This window comes from Tachypleus tridentatus, unplaced genomic scaffold, assembly GCF_004210375.1.
Source record: "Tachypleus tridentatus isolate NWPU-2018 unplaced genomic scaffold, ASM421037v1 tig00002540_pilon, whole genome shotgun sequence".
Lineage (NCBI taxonomy): Eukaryota > Metazoa > Arthropoda > Merostomata > Xiphosura > Limulidae > Tachypleus > Tachypleus tridentatus.
In genome coordinates this window covers 1-18,906 of record NW_027467807.1, presented here as the reverse complement: position 1 = coordinate 18,906, position 18,906 = coordinate 1, and the positions used below count along the sequence as shown (strand labels likewise).

The 18,906-nt window shown below is 33.9% G+C and overlaps 1 protein-coding gene across 1 annotated transcript; it reads right to left on the bottom strand.

The window, feature by feature from the left end:
- Positions 1–10,881: 10,881 nt before the first annotated feature.
- LOC143243679 (anoctamin-1-like) lies at positions 10,882–18,725 on the bottom strand (the record flags this gene model as incomplete). Its single annotated transcript, XM_076487316.1, has 5 exons — positions 10,882–12,238; positions 12,428–13,125; positions 13,935–14,040; positions 15,911–16,089; positions 18,562–18,725. Coding segments are annotated over 4 exons (611 nt in total), but the record flags the coding sequence as incomplete, so codon positions are not given.
- Between the last annotated feature and the right edge of the window lie 181 nt (positions 18,726–18,906).

Genomic DNA, 18,906 nt, shown 5'->3' with positions numbered 1-18,906 from the left:
ATTCAAAGATTTTATTGTTACGGGGTCGCTGTAACCAATTGACTTCTTTCAGATTTGGTCCGGCATGGCCAGGTGAGATAAGGCGTTCGATTCGTAATTCGAGGGTCGCGGGTTCGACTCCCGGTCGCACCAAACATGCTCGCCCTTTCAGCAGTGGGGCGTCATAATTGGACGGCCAATCCCACTATTCGTTTGGAACGTTGTTTCAATTCTAACACAGTTGTTCCTACTCATTACACTTCTCCCTTCGTAACTCGAAAAGAAAAAAAAAACATTTATTTAAGTTGTTACACGGATACTGCCATAACTTGTCTCTATAATATTAAATAGAACATAATACAACATTCACACTTTACTGTAACTTTACCTTCTGTGGATCGTTAAAATGTGACACAGAGAAGCCCAACACCAAGAGACTGAAATGGGTGAGAACACTTATAGATTATATTAACAGTACCTTGATGACAGGTGTACAATAACAGGAAAACTGTTGGATAAGCCAAGAAAACGCGTAGATAAAAAGAAGGAACACCGGTAGATAAAGACACAAAGACTAAGAGGTAAAGATAGACAGGCTGATAGATAAAGATAGGAAAACAGCATGATAAAGATAGGAAGATGGACAGGTAAAGACAGCTGAACTTTTAACACATTGAAGCACCTCTTATTGTTATTGTTGATCGGTTGTGACTGATGAACAATGATTTTATTTATTTTTCGTCTTAAAATAAAAATATATAAAATAACTAAAAGGTCATGAATAAATCTGAGGAATGTGAAAAATTAAAACAGAGCACTTTGCAACATATGAGATCACAAACAAAATGTTAGAATACCAAAAGAAATGAATACAAGGTTAGAGACTTGGAACTGATTAAATATCCAACTAATAAATAAATTCACTAATGGAAGAAAGCATGAAAATATTGATGTTGAATTTGAAATTTCCTATGGAACACGAATCTTAATGACCAGGTGAGAAACGCCAAAGAATGCAGCTGTCTCTATCTTTGGCCCACAAATCACGAGGAAGGAAAGACAAATAATCGTCGACACCCTCCGCAATAAAGATGTTGTTTAAAATCATATCGAACAATGTAATCGACGATCATACTTATAAAGCACCCTCAGCCGTAAAAAAAAAAAAAAAAGGAACGTCTTTAGTATCATGGTCGCTCAAACTTTCGACTTTTCAATTGCTTAACCCTCAAATATGGAGAAGAAAACAAACTGAATGTTGCAGGCCAGGGGTCACCAAACTACGGCCCTCGAGGTAATTTTGACCGGCCCGCCAGCAGCTAGCCGCTTGAAATTAAAATGTCCGACTGTCATAACAAAATAAATCACACCGATGGTCGCTTCAAGCTGACAAATACAAGACGTTATGATAAAAAGAAACAAGGCTGTCACGCGCATTTTTAACCAATAGGAAAATTCTTCTTTCGTCCTTGCTGCCCGTTTATTCATATCGAGGCACGTATCTATAAAAGCATTAGGATTTCGAAAACAAGTACAGACTTAACCCTCGTCCCATCGACTCGTCTTGTAAATTCAGCGGGCTTGGGTTACCGCTTCAGCAAGCTCATTTCTCCTAGTAGTCTGGTTATGCGCTTTTCAAAACTCGTTCTCAGGTAAGTTTCGTGCCAAAGGTACGTTTCAATATATTTTGTTTGTGCGTTCTTGGACCAGTACAATACTTTTCTCACAGCGCTCTGTGTTTTTTTATTTTCAGACCCTGTTTTTTTCATGACTGCTTTTAAAAGAAGAAAAGTGGACTTTGAGTGTCATGCTTTCAATGATGAATGGGGAGAAAACCACTTCTTTGTGGAAACAAGAAAACAGAAAGCTACTTGTGTGATATGCACAGAAAGTGTTGCCGTTTTAAGAGAGTACAATCTTTGGCGTCACTATGAAACAAAACATCGATCAACATATTTGAAATTTTCAGGAAGTTCCGTTCTGAGAAATTTGAATCCATGATACGTGTTTTTGAATCTCAAAAGAATCTCTTCACGAGAAAATTTGCTGAAAATAAATCTGTCACTCATACAAGTTACAAAATAGTGCATAGGATGGCAGAGCGAGGAAAACCTTTTATTGACGGCAACTTCAACAAAGAGTGTATGACGGAAGCAGCAAATGAGCTGTGTCTTGAAAAAGACAATTTCTTTGAAAGTATCAGCCTTTTAGCAACTTCAGTTGTACGGAGAGCAGAAGAACTTGGAGAAAACATCGCATTACAGATACGCCAAAAAGCAAGAAACTCCCAATGGTATTCTCTGGCACTGGATGAGTCTACTGATCTTTCGAGTGCGTCACAACTTCTCGTGTTCATTCGTGGAGTTAATTTGGACTTTCAGATCACGGAAGAGTTGGCATCAGTTTGCAGCACGCACGGAAGAACAAGTTGAGAAGACATTTTCATGGAAGTGCATAAAACTTTGCAAGACTATAACCTTCAGTGGAATCAGCTTAGAGGTGTTACAGTTGATGGAGGAAGAAACATGGCTGGAGTAAAGACGGGTCTGATCAAGAAACAGTTGGAAGATCTTCAACTCTGAAGCGCTCTGTTCATACACTGCATCATACACGAGCAAGCACTCTGTAGAAAAGACTTAGATATTTCTTGCGTACTGAAACAAGTCATTTCTGCAGTGAATTTCATTCGGGGTCTTGCACTTAATCATCGCCAGTTCAAGGTGTTTCTTGAAGAAATTGATTCGGATTTATGTGACTTGCCTTATCACACGGCAGTGAGGTGGCTCAGCCGCGGTAAAGTCTTGTCTCGTTTTTATAAGCTGAAAAGAGAAATATATATTTTTTTATCGAGAAATATAGAGCCGATCCACTTCTGTCGGATCCAACTTGGTTGTCAATTTTGGTGACATCACATCCCACATGAATGAATTGAACTTGAAACTTCAGGAGGAGAATAACTTTGTCTGTGATCTCTATAGAATCATTAAAGGATTTCGGAGAAAGCTGTCATTGTTTGAAGCACATTTGGAAGGAGAAAACCTCTCTCATTTTCAGTGTTTCAATGAGTTTCATGCTGGAATCACAGAAGATGTTAACCTGAAGTTTCAGAAAAAGATTATTGGTGATTTAAATAAGCATTTTTAGAGAGATTTTCGGATCTCGACAGAATCGAAAGTGACATTCTCCTTTTTCAAAATCCTTTTGATTGTGTCATTGATGACGTGCCAATGGAACTTCAGCTGGAGGTCATCGATTTGCAAGGAAATGACGTGTTGAAAGCAAAGCACAGAGAGAGACAACTTTTTGTATTTTACATCTGCACACCTGAAGATGATTTTCCAAAGCTGAAGCAGTTCGAATCTGGTATGACATCAATGTGCGGAATAACTTATATCTGTGAACAAGCATTTTCAAAAATGAAGTGTGTGAAGTCGGTACTTGGATCAAGGTTGACTGATGAACATTTGAAAGCAATTCTAATGATTAGATATAGCAATTCAGAACCGAAAATTGAAGATATTTTGAAAGCCAAACGCCAATTTTATAAATCTCACTAACTTTTTTGCGGCTTAGTGAAATTCAGATGTGTACTCACTATGTGCGATGTGACAATTGCTTTTGCTAATGCCACCTTCTTTGACAACCTTTTGGCAAATAAAAATGTTGGTTGTATTTCTGTTTGTTTCTAGCTCAGGGGTCTCCAAACTTTTTTCACAGGGGAAAGATTTCTTGGGGAATAAGAAGCGCAAGCCGCATGATCATTATATTCAATACTCACAAACAAAAAACGAAAACGCTCTGTAAAGACTTAACACAAAGTTTAGGATACCACATTAACCACGTGGAGTCGCATGCAATACACACATATAATAAATACAAACAGAAATACAACCAACATTTTTGACTCGAACAAAATAATTATGACACACCTACACTCCCGGCAACAGGCCTAGTTACAAGGCAATAAAAAGTTAAACGAAAGAGGTCGGAGAAGGCGTAGCTACACATTAATCAAAATATGTTGTTTTTAAAAACGAAATATTACATTTTCTCTCTCTTTAATCTTCGGTAAAACGTTCCTGATTTCCTTATGAAAAACAGAGTTATACGGCAGTGATTATACTTTTAAAATTTATTGTAGAAATATTTGTATACACAAACTTGAGAGTACGCATACAATATTCACGTGCTTGAGTAAAACGTATATTTACAATAATACACATTACGACGTTTGCTCACGTTTGTTGTAAAAAGTTTCTAATACAAAACGCCCGTTAAAATCACCAGTAATTGTTCTGAAAGACACTACAATATGATTGTTTCTGCTATAACACAGGTTGAGCTCTAAAGACACTCTTTTGTTGATATTATTTGTTGGAGTGTATTAAGAATAATTATACTGTTCTAGACGTTAAACTAAACAGTATTGAGTGTTGGTTCGTTTTTGAATTTCGCGTAAAGTTACTCGAAGATCCCTAATTTAGCAGTGTAAGACTAGAGGGAAGGCAGCTAGTCATCATCACTCACCGCCAACTCTTTTACCAACAAATACTGACCGTTACATTTTAACGCCCCACGGCTGAAAGGGCGAGCATGTTTGGCGCGACGGGGATGCGAAACCGCGACCCTCAGATTACACGTCGCACGCCTTAACACGCTTGACTGTGTGGGTATTTGGGTATTGATGTTGTTAAATACCCAGGAGGGTCAGGTACATTTGACCTCTTCCTCCCTCCCGAACGATTATAGCGTCTGTCTTTAGGGTTTTTTTTTTGGTTTTTTTTTTTTTTTTAAAGCTTTGGGCCAGAGTAAAAGTATAACATCATACTCAGGTCCATTTCAGGGTCAGTCCATGCATGGACGAACAAGGAGTTTTTTTTTTTTCCATTTAATTTTTTTTTTTTTGTATTTTCATATATATATTTTTTTTTGTACTTTTTTTTCTCCTTTTTTCTCGATTGAGAGAATGCTACTACTACTTGTAGTAACACAAACACTCACACAGAAAAGAAAGTAATAATAATTATTATTATTCAATACTTGAATAATAATTCAAAAGAGAAGAAAATAAAAATAATAATAATGATTAAAAAAGAAAATAATAATTATAAAAATAAAAGAAACAAGGACTAAGTGTCTAGTGCATAGTGGCCAGCTTGTGTTACATTTCTTAAATATATGTTAAAGGGGAGAGGTATTTAGTACCATTTACATCATGTACGTGATATCTGTCGAGATCACACATTAAGTCATTTTGTGCCAATTCTTATTGAAATATTTTAGAGAATTATGCAAGAGTCTTTCAGCTATTGTATCTATGTTTGCATACTTGTGCATGAATGTGGTTGAGGTGCTACGTGGTACTTTGTATGCTGAAGTTAGTACAGAATTTTGTATACGTTGAAGTTTCTGTACATGTGTGGGTGCTATGTTAATCCAGGCAGGTGATGCATATTCTATTGTTGGTCTAATGTACGTTTTGTAGATTTTAAGTATGTTGTCTGGTGATGTTCCTTGGATTTTACCTGAAAGACTTCTTGCATAGTTTGCTCTTTTCCAGATTCGTATCAGTACATTTTTAATATGTGGTAGCCACGTTAATTTTGAGTCATAGGTTAGACCTAGAAATTTAGCAGAAGTAGCAGTCAGTAAAAGTGATCCATTCATATAGAGTTTTGGTGGATCTTTTTTCAGCTTATTCAGTCTGCTGAATACTATGACTTGGGTTTTTGGAATATTAATTTTGATTCTGTATTTCTGGCAGTATTCTTCGATGTTATTTAGGACTGGTTGTAGGTTCGTTGCTGCTATTGACGGAGTGGGGGCACTTTTCCAGACTGCTACATCGTCAGCGAACTGTGATGCATAACCTAAATTTAGGTCCGACAGAGGCATATTACTCACGTACATGATAAATAATATAGGGCTAACAACCCCTCCCTGCGGGACTCCTGCTTCGGGTGAAAAGGACCCTGAGTGGGCCCCATTTACATTTACTTTACACATTCTGTTATCCAGGAAGTTGGACAGCCAGCGAATAGTTTCCTGGGGTAATGCCATTTCAAGCAATCTATGTCTTAAGCCGTTATGCCACACTGTGTCAAATGCTTTCTCAATGTCGAGAAAGCAAGCTACAGTGCATTCTTTTTTGTTGAAGCTGTCGGTAATTGATTCTGTAAGTCGAATCAGGTGGTCTGTAGTTTGGCGGTTTTTCGAAATCCGTTTTGAATTTCTGGTAATTTTGAATTTTCTTCTAAGTAAACTGACAGACGATTACTAATTATCCTCTCTAATACTTTGCCAATACAACTGGTTAAGCTAATCGGGCGGTAGTTGTTTGGTTTATTCGCTGACTTTCCTTCTTTCTGGAACATTAATATTATTGCTTCCTTCCAAGAAACGGGGATATATCCAGCTGATAGTGAGAGATTAAATAACGCTGTTAGGTGTTCATATAATCTCTGAGTGCCTTGTTTTAGGAGGATAGCTTGAATACCATCTTCTCCAGGAGCTTTGTTTTGTGTTTTTAATAGCAGTTACTACTTCTGTAACAGTGATATGTTTTACCAGTTGATGAGTGCTCCAGTCTTTTGTTTTTCTTGGTGTGTAATATTGTTGACTGGAAATTTAGGTGTAAAAAATGCTTCTGTTTTGGTCAATAAAGTTTGTGACTGTATTATAAAAGTATCTGTTCATGTCTGATTCATGATGTGTTTTGAACGTGTTTTCTAGGTGTTTTTTAAATATCTCGGCTTTTTCTGTGTTAGTGTATGCTGTTTCTCCATCCAGTTCCAGTGGTGGATATACTGTGTTTGTTGTTCCTGTGTTTGTAAATCTTTTCAAATGTGTCCAGAATTGTTTAGGATCCGTTTTATGATTTAGATCGGAACAGAAGGTGTCCCAGTTTTCTTGTTTCTGTTGTCTGATTAAGTTTCGTATTTTATTTCTTATTGTGTTTATCTGAGTTTTAAGTGTGGGGTTTCGATTTTGAATGTACTGTCTGCGGAGTATACGTCTGTTTTAATTAAGTGTATTATATCTTTATGTGGTTGCCATGAATGAGTTGTTGTGAAGTGTTTTTGTTTCGGTATCGAACTGTTGGCTGCATGTTTTAGACACTCAGAGATGATATGACAGTATGCATCTATATCTGATGCGTCCGCGGCAATATGTAGTACTTCTGGAGGTAAGGTTTCATTTAATATAGTTTGGAAAACTGGCCAATTAGCTTTTTTGTAGTTCAGTTGGTCTCTCACTATGATTTTATTTAAGTGGGGGTGAGATTGAAGATACACCAAACTGGAAGGTGGTCACTATCTATATCGTGACCAACATGAAAATTTACAATTTGCGACTCATATTTGACGAACACAGGCATAGGTCCAGTATTTCACTGGTGCCATGTGCGTACGAGATATGTGTCGGTGTTGCATCGTTTAATAAAGTCATGTTTGATTCGTCCAGAAATTGATAAAGTAATTTGCCATTTGCGTTTGAGCAACGACAGTTGAATGCTATATGTTTACTGTTTAGGTCGCCGATAATAATAAGATTACAGTTGCTATTATACAATATATTCAATAGATTTACATCTAACACGGTACTAGGCGAGCAGTAGATGCCCGCCACAGTAACGTCTGTCTGATTTTGCGTTTTTACATTAATAACTATAGATTCATTACTGGAAGGGATAGTAAGTTCCTGAACTATAAGTTCAGTCTTATACAATAATAAAGACCTCTGTTTGGATCTCTATTATCCTTCCTGTCATGTCTAATAGTAGAGTAGCCGTTTAATTTAAATCTATGGTAGTTATACAGAAGAGTTTCACTAATTATGATTACATCAGGTTTTATGGAGCTTGTTGTATCTTCAATCTCATGTTTTTTGGAAGCAAGAGCACCCTGGATATTGATGTGTAGAACTGTGAAGTTATCCATGTCTAGTAGAGTTTATGATGGAGGTTAAAATTTGCGGCAAGAACTTGTGTATGTTTTCCAATATGATTTTAACAATTATGTCTGTGAGACTGTTGGTGTTTGTGGGATTTGTATATTCTGCCATTATTTCCGAGAAGGTGGAAGTTATGGCAGATGTCAATGTTGTTTCAATTGTTGTTGGTTGTGTATTTTTAGGTGGTTTTGGTATTTCCTCTTCACTTGGTAATGGTTTTCCTGTCGGGATGATGAATTTTTAACCACTGCAGCGTATGTGTTTGTCTGTGTAGTTGTACTTTGTGGTGCTGGAGTGGTAGGTGTGGGTTCCTTAATTGTTCGTGGTGGTGGCGGCTTGTTCATGTTGGGATTTTAATTTCGTATAAGTGTGTTTTTATGGATTTATATTTCTGGCAACCTTTATAATTTGCCGTGTGTTCTTCCCACAATTGCAGCATTTGGGTTTGGGGTTCTGTTTTGTACAATGTGTAATGTGGTGATTCTCCCACAGCCCACACAACGCGCATTTGCTTGGCATGCTGCTGCTACATGTCCAAACCTTTGGCATTGGTAGCACTGTGTGACAACCACTGCTGGTGTTTTTGTTTGTTCCACTGTGTACTTATGATACCACATAGTGATACCATTATTTATAAATTGTGTAATATCCTGGCTGTTGTCTGTGACTACTTTGATTAGGTTTGTGGGTCTTTTAGTAATATTTGAAATTATACGCTCAACTGAAATGTGTTTTATGTTTTGTGTACTTAACTCTTCCTTAACGTCTTCTATGTCTATTGAATTATGTACACCTCGTATCACAAAAGATTTCGGTGTTGGTTTAGTTCCTGGTAGGTGTATTGTAATGCTTCCTGTTTTGAATGCGTCTGCAGGCCAAGCTTTTAGTAGACTGTTTAAGTCAGCGGGTTCCTGTCCTTGAACCAGAACACCGCCTCTGGGCAGACGCTTAATATTAGTAATCTTTGTATTAGGTTTGCACCTGTATATTTCTTTGGCCAATTGTGGTTGGTTGTAACTACCAGGAACTCCTTGGATTATAACTGCGTGCTTAGGTGATTTTGGTGCGATTTGTGTATGTGTGTCTGTGGTGGTTGTTCTTTGTTTAATTTGTTTTTCTGACTTCGAGTCTGCACAAGCGTGAAGCCTTCGTCGTCAGAAAGAACTTCGTCTTTGTCTGAACATGTTTGTTTTTGAATATCCAGGGTGGGGTTTGGGTTGCTAGTTTTTGGCATATTAAAGTCTATAACCGTAGTCTTAGGTACATTGTCTTCACATGCTGAAATCATAATATCTTTTACTAGTTTTCGTTTTTTTCGAGTCCTTACAGTATTTTCTTTAACCGGCGTTAACTTAGCTTTTAGTTCTTTTTCGGCTATGAACATTAAAGATTTTAATTTTAAATTATCATTATCTGTTTGGCCACAGTCACTAGACTTACTTTTTGTCCCTGAAACAGACGGGCTTGCTCCCTCAGTCTCAGACGCTACATCGCTTTCCCTGGTCTCCGACTCCCCGACCGGCATGTCGCCTCGTTGTTTAGCGAAGGGGTATTTCCTGTCTTGGGCCAATTCAAATAAGGTCTTCTGTCTACTGGCGTAAAACTAAAATTCGAAGTGAAAAGTAAAAACACTAACAAAATATGAAGCAAAATATAACACGTAGAAATCTAGAGCCTTTCAGAGGTATGTCCTTCCTTTACCCTGTCCAAGCGCAGAATCTCCTAACACGCTTGTTGAGTGTTACGAGAGTTAATTCAAGGGAGTGACATTGGTTATAAACCTGTGGGGCGTGGAGATCATAATTATTGCTGTAGTCTTCAACAAAACAACTTGTCCCAACCGAAAGTTAGTCTGGGTTTTTCTACACAATATCTTTTATGATCACGTTAAACTTCAACTTCTCATACAGAAATGAAACGGCGGTACGAAGCAGAAATCGTTGAGACAGTTTTAAATTTGACCTAATCTCGAAAAGGAAATCTTTACTGTGACGCCACCTTTCTCGAATGTCATGTTGACCTGATATAGTTTTATCTTTGACCCAATTTCTGATAGAAAATCTTTATTGTGGAGCCACTTTCTCGAATGTAGTGTTGACCCGAAATATTTTATCTTTGACCCAATCTCTAATAGGTAATCTGTATCACCGCACCACCTTTTTTGGAATGTAGTGTTGACCTGAAACAGTTTGATCTTTGACCCAATTTCTGATAGAAAATCTTTATTGTGGCGCCACTTTCTCGAATGTAATGCTGTCCACATTAACTCCATTATAGAAATAAAGTACTCTGATTCTTATATTAGATTTCGCGATCGTGCCAAATGGTCAAGATGCGGTTAGATTTTTGATAAAAATGTTTCTAAAGTTCGTCAAAAAAAACAACAAACAAACAAACCAAAAAACGAATTATAGAAATAGCCGACTTTTCCCAGTGTTGTCAAATAAACATACACCTAAATTTCTTTAAGCTTTTGTAATTAAACAGAAGATAAACATCTTCTGCGAAATAAAATGCGCATGTCCGAGGTTGTGTCGTGCGTGTACAACCACTGTTATTGATATTGAAACTCTCTTTTGAGCTATCGTGGTTTCTCGGCAGACAATCAATTCACTTTTTCGGTCATTTTCTTCTTGACGAATAACTTTCTCCTGTACGTAACTAAACATCCTTTCTTGTCCTTTAGGAGCATGAACTGTGAATAACGTCATCCGTGACCGAAGCAATTTTCAATATAATTTCACATTCTAAATATTGCTCTTTTAAACAGTAGCGTGAGACGTGTGAAACACACATATTGCACATAAACCATTAAAGATATTTATCGGATTTCCGGTGTCAAACGTACTCTACCGTCTTGTATAAGAATAAAGAAAACTGTGCCAGTGTATGAGATTGATGATCTAAGTTTTATCGTATAAATAACACAAATGACATCAGAACACAAAGTTTTGATATACATGCAATTTATTTACAATATTTTAATGCAATATAAATGTAAACAAAACACACCGTATCTAAAGAAGAATTCTCTTCCAACATTTGTCTTTACTTAAGTACATTTTTACTTTTATGTGGCTCGCTCGTTCTCTGGGCAGGACGTGATTTAGCACTAGCGTGTTGGATTGTGGATTCGTGGTTCGCATCCCATTGCAGAAACAAATCGCGCAAACACTTTGTGGTTTTCAGTATACCGTAAGAGTGATGGTTAAATGATGTAATCATAATAGTCTGAAAACAGATGGTCAAATGATGTAATTATAATAGTCTAAGAGCTGGCGCCCTTGTGATTTGATTATAATAGTCTAAAAGCTGACGGTCAAGTGATGTAATTATAATAGTCCGAGAGTTGACGGTGGGTGTTATTGAGCAGCTTCCTTCCCTCTAGTGTATCAGTTGAAATCTAGGGGCGGTTGCTGTTACATAAATATTCGAAACAAATAAACTAGTGTTTATTTACTTTAAAATTTTCATTCACCCTAACGAGTGATTCAAATTATTATTAAAGGATTATGACAAGTACATACTTAAACACAAATCTGTTAAAAACTGAAGTTGTATCCAATACATCTAGGTGAATATTCACTATTTTTCAATGATGCACACATTTATAACAGTAAGTACTAATTCATAAACTGAAGTTTTCATTAACTTTAAAGAATTTTCCTTTGAGTTAATCAAATAACTTTAGTGTACTCTTTGTTACAATCATTTCAAGAATTTTTTTCTGTTGATAATTTGACAGCACACTTAAAAAAAACAACTGACAACCAACGTATATTGACACTGATAAAACAATATAGATGACAAATTTTGAACTAAAGAAAGGAAGGTTAAGATAAATTTCCTCTGAACAAAATTTAGTTCAAGATCTTTATTAAAAACAATAGCTTCTTTTTCACTAAATCTACTTAACAATAATTTAAAAGTGATGACCAGTGTAAAAAATTAAAACTTTAATTCCTGATTTATCATTATTTTAAAACACTGGAACTTAATATTGTGGAGACACTAAAACAGTTCAAAGAGTAAACATTATCTTAACAATGGTGTTTCTGAAACAAACTCTGAACACAAGTTTGAGATTCATACACAAAGTTGATAACAATTTGGAACAGATTGTAGCATTTGTTGTTGATCTGTTAACACTGTTCAAGTCTTGTTCTTTAGAATTCTGATGGCACGTCACCTTGAACAAGGTGCAGGAGCAGGCATATTACTTCATTCTACAACTCTGGAATGGTCTTCCACTTCTATAGTATCATCTTCACAATGTTTGGTTCTACCTGTGTATTCAGAGATTCTCCTAAATCAGAAAAAAAAAAAAAAAAACGTGCTCAGTAATAATAGTAGAAAACTGAATATGAAATTACATTTAATAAATTGTGAAACAGACTTCAGGGAAAGGAACAAAACTATGTAACAGCACCAATGTCATTAAAAGAACACACTGTAAATATAATAATCAATTTACATTTTCTTTAGTTTTACTTACACAGTATTTCATTAAGTGTGTGTGTGTAACATAAGTGTTTATTTTGATTTCCTGCAGTATTCTTGTTCTAAATTCAGATTGGCTCCCGAGACCTAAAGGTTGCCGACACCTGTTCTAAAGATAATGTGAAAGATTTTAAGTACTTATAAACATTCAACAAAAGAAAACGTCAATGTTATAATACAAGACAGTTTAAAACTGTTGTCACCAAGATGGTGTAAACATTAAGTATATAAACAAAAATAAATAATTTGTTTAAGATTTAACAAGGTTTGACCTTTGAGGTTGCAATATATCAAATGTTAAGTGAAAGAAGAAATTTTCTAAATAACATAGACTTTTGCAAAGTTTAAAACGTACTTGTTCTTGTGGCACATATATGTATGGAAACTGTATTCCCTGTTGGACTTCATTGACCATAGATATTTGATTAGATGTTATTATCAACCTGTTCACTTACCTCTTAAACAGAAAAAAAAACTCTGCCTTGTTCAAATTTTTTAAATATTACCAATCTGTGAAATGATGTTCTAAAATCATGGTGTTTCCCTCCTTCCAAGATATTTTGCTCTTTTCAGTTCTTCTTCAATAATCACATCATTGACGATGTGATTTTCATGTCTAATCTGTAGTTTCACAGACTTTGGAATGTCTGGTATTAACCAACAAATTAGAGTTGTCATGATGAATACAAGACACTAAAAAAAGGAAAAACATAAGTTTCACTGGAGCAGTTTTTAAAACATTATCCTTTTACATAACACTGTTTAACCAATACAGATTATAAAACTTTATGAACAATGATTAAATCATGAAGTCTTCTTAAATTACTAATGAGCATGTACAGTCATTCAGAACAGTATCAGTGCTACATAATAAGAAAACATTCTACTGGATGAACAGAAGCCACAAAAAAAAATCTAACACTTATAGAATTGGGTAATAAAAGGATAGTTTATTAACAAAATGATTAATCAATCCATTTTGTGAAGGATAACTTAGTAAATGTTACTGAAACTTTAAAAACATTCTAGGATTGTCCTGGCTGTATTAAAATGTATTACCTTTTATACTCTATTTATGTTGCTTCATTAAAACAACTGAACATAGTTATAATGTTTATACATTTTCAGTCTCAGTAAATGTTAAAAGTTTCCAACCCCTGAAGTTAATTTAATACAGCAATTCTCAACTGGTTCTGTGGGTTTATGTACACCTAAACATATATTTAGCTTCCTCAAAAAATTTCAATTACAAATAAAAGGTGTTTTAATAAAAGCTATTCACACTTTATATTTGTTTTGAAAACTTTGGTTAAATAAAGTCTCAGGTTAGTTCTACAATTAACATTTAAAATATTCTATCTTTGAAGAAAGAAGGTTGTATTTTATGTCCTTAAGTGAAAGTTACTGTTAATTGATTTATTTTAGTATAAACTAAAATAAACTGCAAATGTAATTAAGTTTAATCAAAAATAAGATCTATAATTTGAAAAATTGTTTCCAACCACAAAAATAGAAACGAAAACCAAGCGAGCTGTAGCCAGCTGCCAATATAACGTCTTATATTCATATTTGTTGCTTGCTGTTGGGGGCTCTCTATAGTCTTGGTACCTGAAACCATGAAATAAAATGACCTTAAAATAGAAGCCAGCATTTTAAACAACTTATTTTATAGTGGATGTTTTGCATTTCATAAAATTTTAACTATACCTTAAAATTGTTATCTGTACTCAGACAAGTTTTTAAAATAAAGTTAACTTTCTAACTTAAACAGCTAAGTACATTTTGTGCTCTTATATGAACAGCAATATCCAAGTTTGTTAGCAATATCAAATTGTTAGAAATTAATTCTATAGTTTTCTTCCAAAAGTTCCTTTGAAATCCTATTGAGTGAGGAGATGTTGTTGGAATTTTGTGGCTCTGATGTCTGGGAAATATTAATAGATTTGTACCAACAGAAAAGAAATAACATCATCGAAGGGTTTACTCTTCAAATTCTATTGTGTTTTATTTAAACAATATTTGTGTATCAATCCTGAAATACAGTCATTGAGAGAGTCGATGTAGTTGATTCAAATTTTGCTGAAGATAAAATCAGTAAAGTTCTCTCTCTTGAAGATGTATAACTTTTTTACTGCACATAAAACAGAATCTAGAAACAATCCTTTCATCTTCCTCGGAGAAAAATGTATTAAAGTTTTGTACAAATGTTACTTCTTTCAGAATAAAAAATAAAACTGATGGTGAATGTTATGAAATCTCTTGTGATTATTTTAATGTTTATAAAGGATAATAAAATTTCTGTTTAGTACTATGAATAATTATGTTACATTAAAAAATATTGCATAATGCACTTGAATAGAATTGTAAAACAACTGTTATTTCTAACTAACCTACAATTAGGTTTATAAAAAAACAAAAAACAAATTAATTACTACTCAAAGCAACACTTTTTGTCGAAACCCATCAGGCTAGCTTCGTGAAGTATTGGCTTTGACTGCCAAAACAAAAAGAAACTTGCCTGATTTATGGATAGAATACACTCTTTTATTAGTTATATAAATACAACCAATTGTCCAACAGCAATATAAATGAGAATTACACAAATTTCTTGAAAAACAGAAGATAATACAAGGATTTGTCATTTGGGTTGAAATTTTATATTCTGAGTTGTTAGTATCTGCTATATATATGTTTCTAATTGGTTGAACAATCTTAAACCCTCACAAGAGGAGAGAAAAAAAAATATTTGTAAATGAAAAGTCAGAGCATCACCAGATTGTGTAGAGAAGTATATTCATTTTTTAACTTAAGAATTAAATCTTATGTAATACTAATATTTAAGTTATAAAGTATCTTGTTGTACCAAGTTTAATAATATGTATTATTTTAAGTAGTTTAATCAACCCTTTATTGTCTCCACCCATATATCTACACATGCTAGATATCACCTACAGCATTATATATGCACATGCCAAACATCATTTCAATCCATATGTCTATGCATACGAGACATAACCTTCATCGAAAGATCTACGCATACCAGATATCTTTTCCAATATGTCTGATCATGCTAGACATCATTTCCACCCATACATTTAACATGATAGACATCATCTGTACCCATCTATCTTTGCATGCTAGGCATCATTTCCACCAACTTATACATGCCAAATGTACCATGTTGCATTCAACTGCCTTGAATCTGGTTCATTGTGGTAAAATGTTGTTGCAATGATGAAAAATACTTTCATGGATGATAACTTTGAAACTAACTCAATAAAATGGTTGTACCTTGCACAATTTGATATCCCATGTCAATAGGGTTAAAGTTTGAATCTCACGTAAACGGTTTTAACTTGTTCACTTTGATGTCTCACGTCAGTAGGGTTAAAGAGACACCACACTGGTTCTTAATCACACATACATTGTTTTCTATGCTCTGTTAATTTGAAACAATAAAACAAAAATTAACACTTACTTGCAGTATTCCACACTGGTGTCAGGTTCAGAAAGAATATTCAAATCACCAGGAAAGTCACTGATGTTGAAATCTGACAGAGTAAAGTTCAGAAATCCATTCAGTGACCCATCTGGTGAAATGAAAACTTTATAAAATGTCTCCTCTATAAAACTTGATGTAAAGGCAATAATTAGTGCCTGAAAAGTAAGAATATAGAATTAACAGTTCAGAAAATAACACTTTCTTTCACCTTAAATAATATACTGTAATATTATTTAGTTTGATTGTGTAAGAGCAAACATTATTAAGTTTCACACCATTAAGTATATTGGACAATGTAGAAGAAAATATTCACAAATGTAAACGTCATAGTACACAGTTAACTGGGTTTGACATTGTGGATTATAATAAAATTCACTGTGTTAAATGTCTATTGCATCACTAACCATGCTTGATAGAACAGAAAATAATAGCACTTTCATCTTAAATTTCTTATGACATTGTTACTTTTTATATTAAATGAACATCAATTTACTATATAGAATTATTATACTATAGAATTCCAAAATAAAGTAAAACACTGTACTTCAAGTGATCAGAAAGGTAAAAAACAATTTATTGTTTCTATTGACATCAATATGTAATACATTATAAACCCCTGTCTCTTCATAATAGTAACAATTAAGTTTTTATATCACATCAAAATTGTGATAGATCAACACCATGACAATTCTTCAATGCACAAAATTTTGTCTTTAATTAATAACAACCAATGGTCAGTAGGTGTAAACTTGTAAACTGACTCACAAAAGAAATCACATCAATGTATTTTATAAACCCACTAAAGGTGCTTTAGAAAATCACTGCAGAAAGAACACAAGTACACAGAAATTCTAAAAGAGATCATATTAAGTTACAGTTTTGGAACTGACCTATACTTATAACATTAATTACATTAATTTAATAATCACCTTAAACATCAAACGTTTCTCAAAATAATTTCATAATTTAGATAAAATTTGAAAGGAAATGCAAAGAGTTTATTTCACTTATAATGATTCTTAAGGTGTCTCACTCTAATATCATACATGCATATGAAGTATTCCTTATCACTGTAATCAATGTATGTGATATTACTAACAGTTAGTATTAAGTACAAGTACAAACATTGCTCATAATTCTCTGTACTTACATTTGTGATGACAGAAATCTTTCCAACAAATTAAGAATTCTGTACCATATTCCTATCAAAATAGAATCAACCTATTAGGATAACTGGAATATATTTCAATAACTTTACTGTCTAATCTTTTTATTATTTTTTTTGCTTACAAAACAATTCTCTTTCATTAACATTACATTCATGTATAGAATGGATTATATATATCTCAGCTAAGTTATGAATTAATACTTATCACTAAAGACTAATCAGGAGTTATTAATTAACTCTAATAATTCTTCTCTGTATATATTTAGTGTAAAAAAAAATCGAGGTTTCAAATAAAACAAACTTCAAGTATGAATATTAGATTACTTCACTATCTGGGTAACTAGAAATGTCATAAGAAAATACCTGAAAGGCTAAAATCCAAATATTTCTTACAACTGATTGGTTCACACATGACTGTCAAATGATTGTTATTATTTACTAATGACAGTCCTCACTCAGTTAATGGAAGAGTGTTTGTATGTCACAAAGAAGTTGGGTATCACAACATTATTGTCTACATTTTAAGAGCTTCAGACTGTGATTTCTAACAGATTTACCATGATACATTTGTTTTAGTACCTACATTTATTTCAATATAGTTTTCCTTTTTTGCATGTGATGTATATTGTTGGCTGTGTATTACAAGTCCCATCTGTTCTTGAAATTTGCAGAAGAATCTCAAGAGTAAGATTTAATATTTATTTATTTTATGAAAACACTAGCATCTTCCAACTTTGGTGAATATTCTAGAAACTCACAATATACTATATAAACCAACATCCCAAGAGCAGGAATAATATTATTAGTCAGTTAAAGTCAGTGTGATATAGGCCTCAGAAGCTATTATTGTGATTAACACTAATTAATCATAAAACTACAAAATTGGGAACCAGGTATGCAGTAGATTTTGAACGTTACAAACCATTCAATTTCAACACATTAATTTGGGATATTATTTTTTCTACAAGGACATTAAATAGCATCCCTGAAAAAAGTCAGTTTGTAATCAGTGCAAAGCCATACAAGATAGCCAGCTTAAGTGATGTGTGACAGTCTCAACTCGGATTGAATTTGCTTGTTATGGGCCTGAACTGTCGATAAAATATCGGGTTTTAGATTATATATAAAACTCAGTATTGTTTCTAAAACTCTTGTACCTAAACCCTAATTTGTAATAACTATAATTATAATTTGTGACGTTTTTCTTTTTGCATATTTTAATATATTTGAGTCATAATAGAGAACAGTACATGCCAATCTTTTGAGAAATATCATATTTTAATACATACTAACATTTAAATAACAACTAAATTCAAAGTAGTGATTATTTAGAGCAATAATACATAATGTATGTAACATAATAAATCAGAGACTTGTCTGAAATAAAAAATATGTAACACTGTCAATTTACTTTCTTCTTAACAGACTAAAACTAAACAGCTTGCTGTATTCACCACACTGTGCACTCACCAATGTTCTTAACTCTTTCTGCAACAGGTCGTCGTAAGAGAGTGATAAACTTCCTAGCATCGAGCCTGATTTCTGTGATGTTGTTTATTAAAGCAAATAATGGTGCCAGAGGAAATGCAACCACAAAAATTGTGACAAATCCAAACTGCAACACTGGAAAAGGGAACAAATTACAGAAACGTTTATTAATTGAACTGTACATTTAATGTTTGAGGAAGTTTTTATGATTTAGACAGTTAAATGTATTAATGTAATTCGTGGACTACAATAACAATAATACATGTGGTGACTCCTTGGAAGTATCACACTTTATTACACAGAAATTCTAACCTAT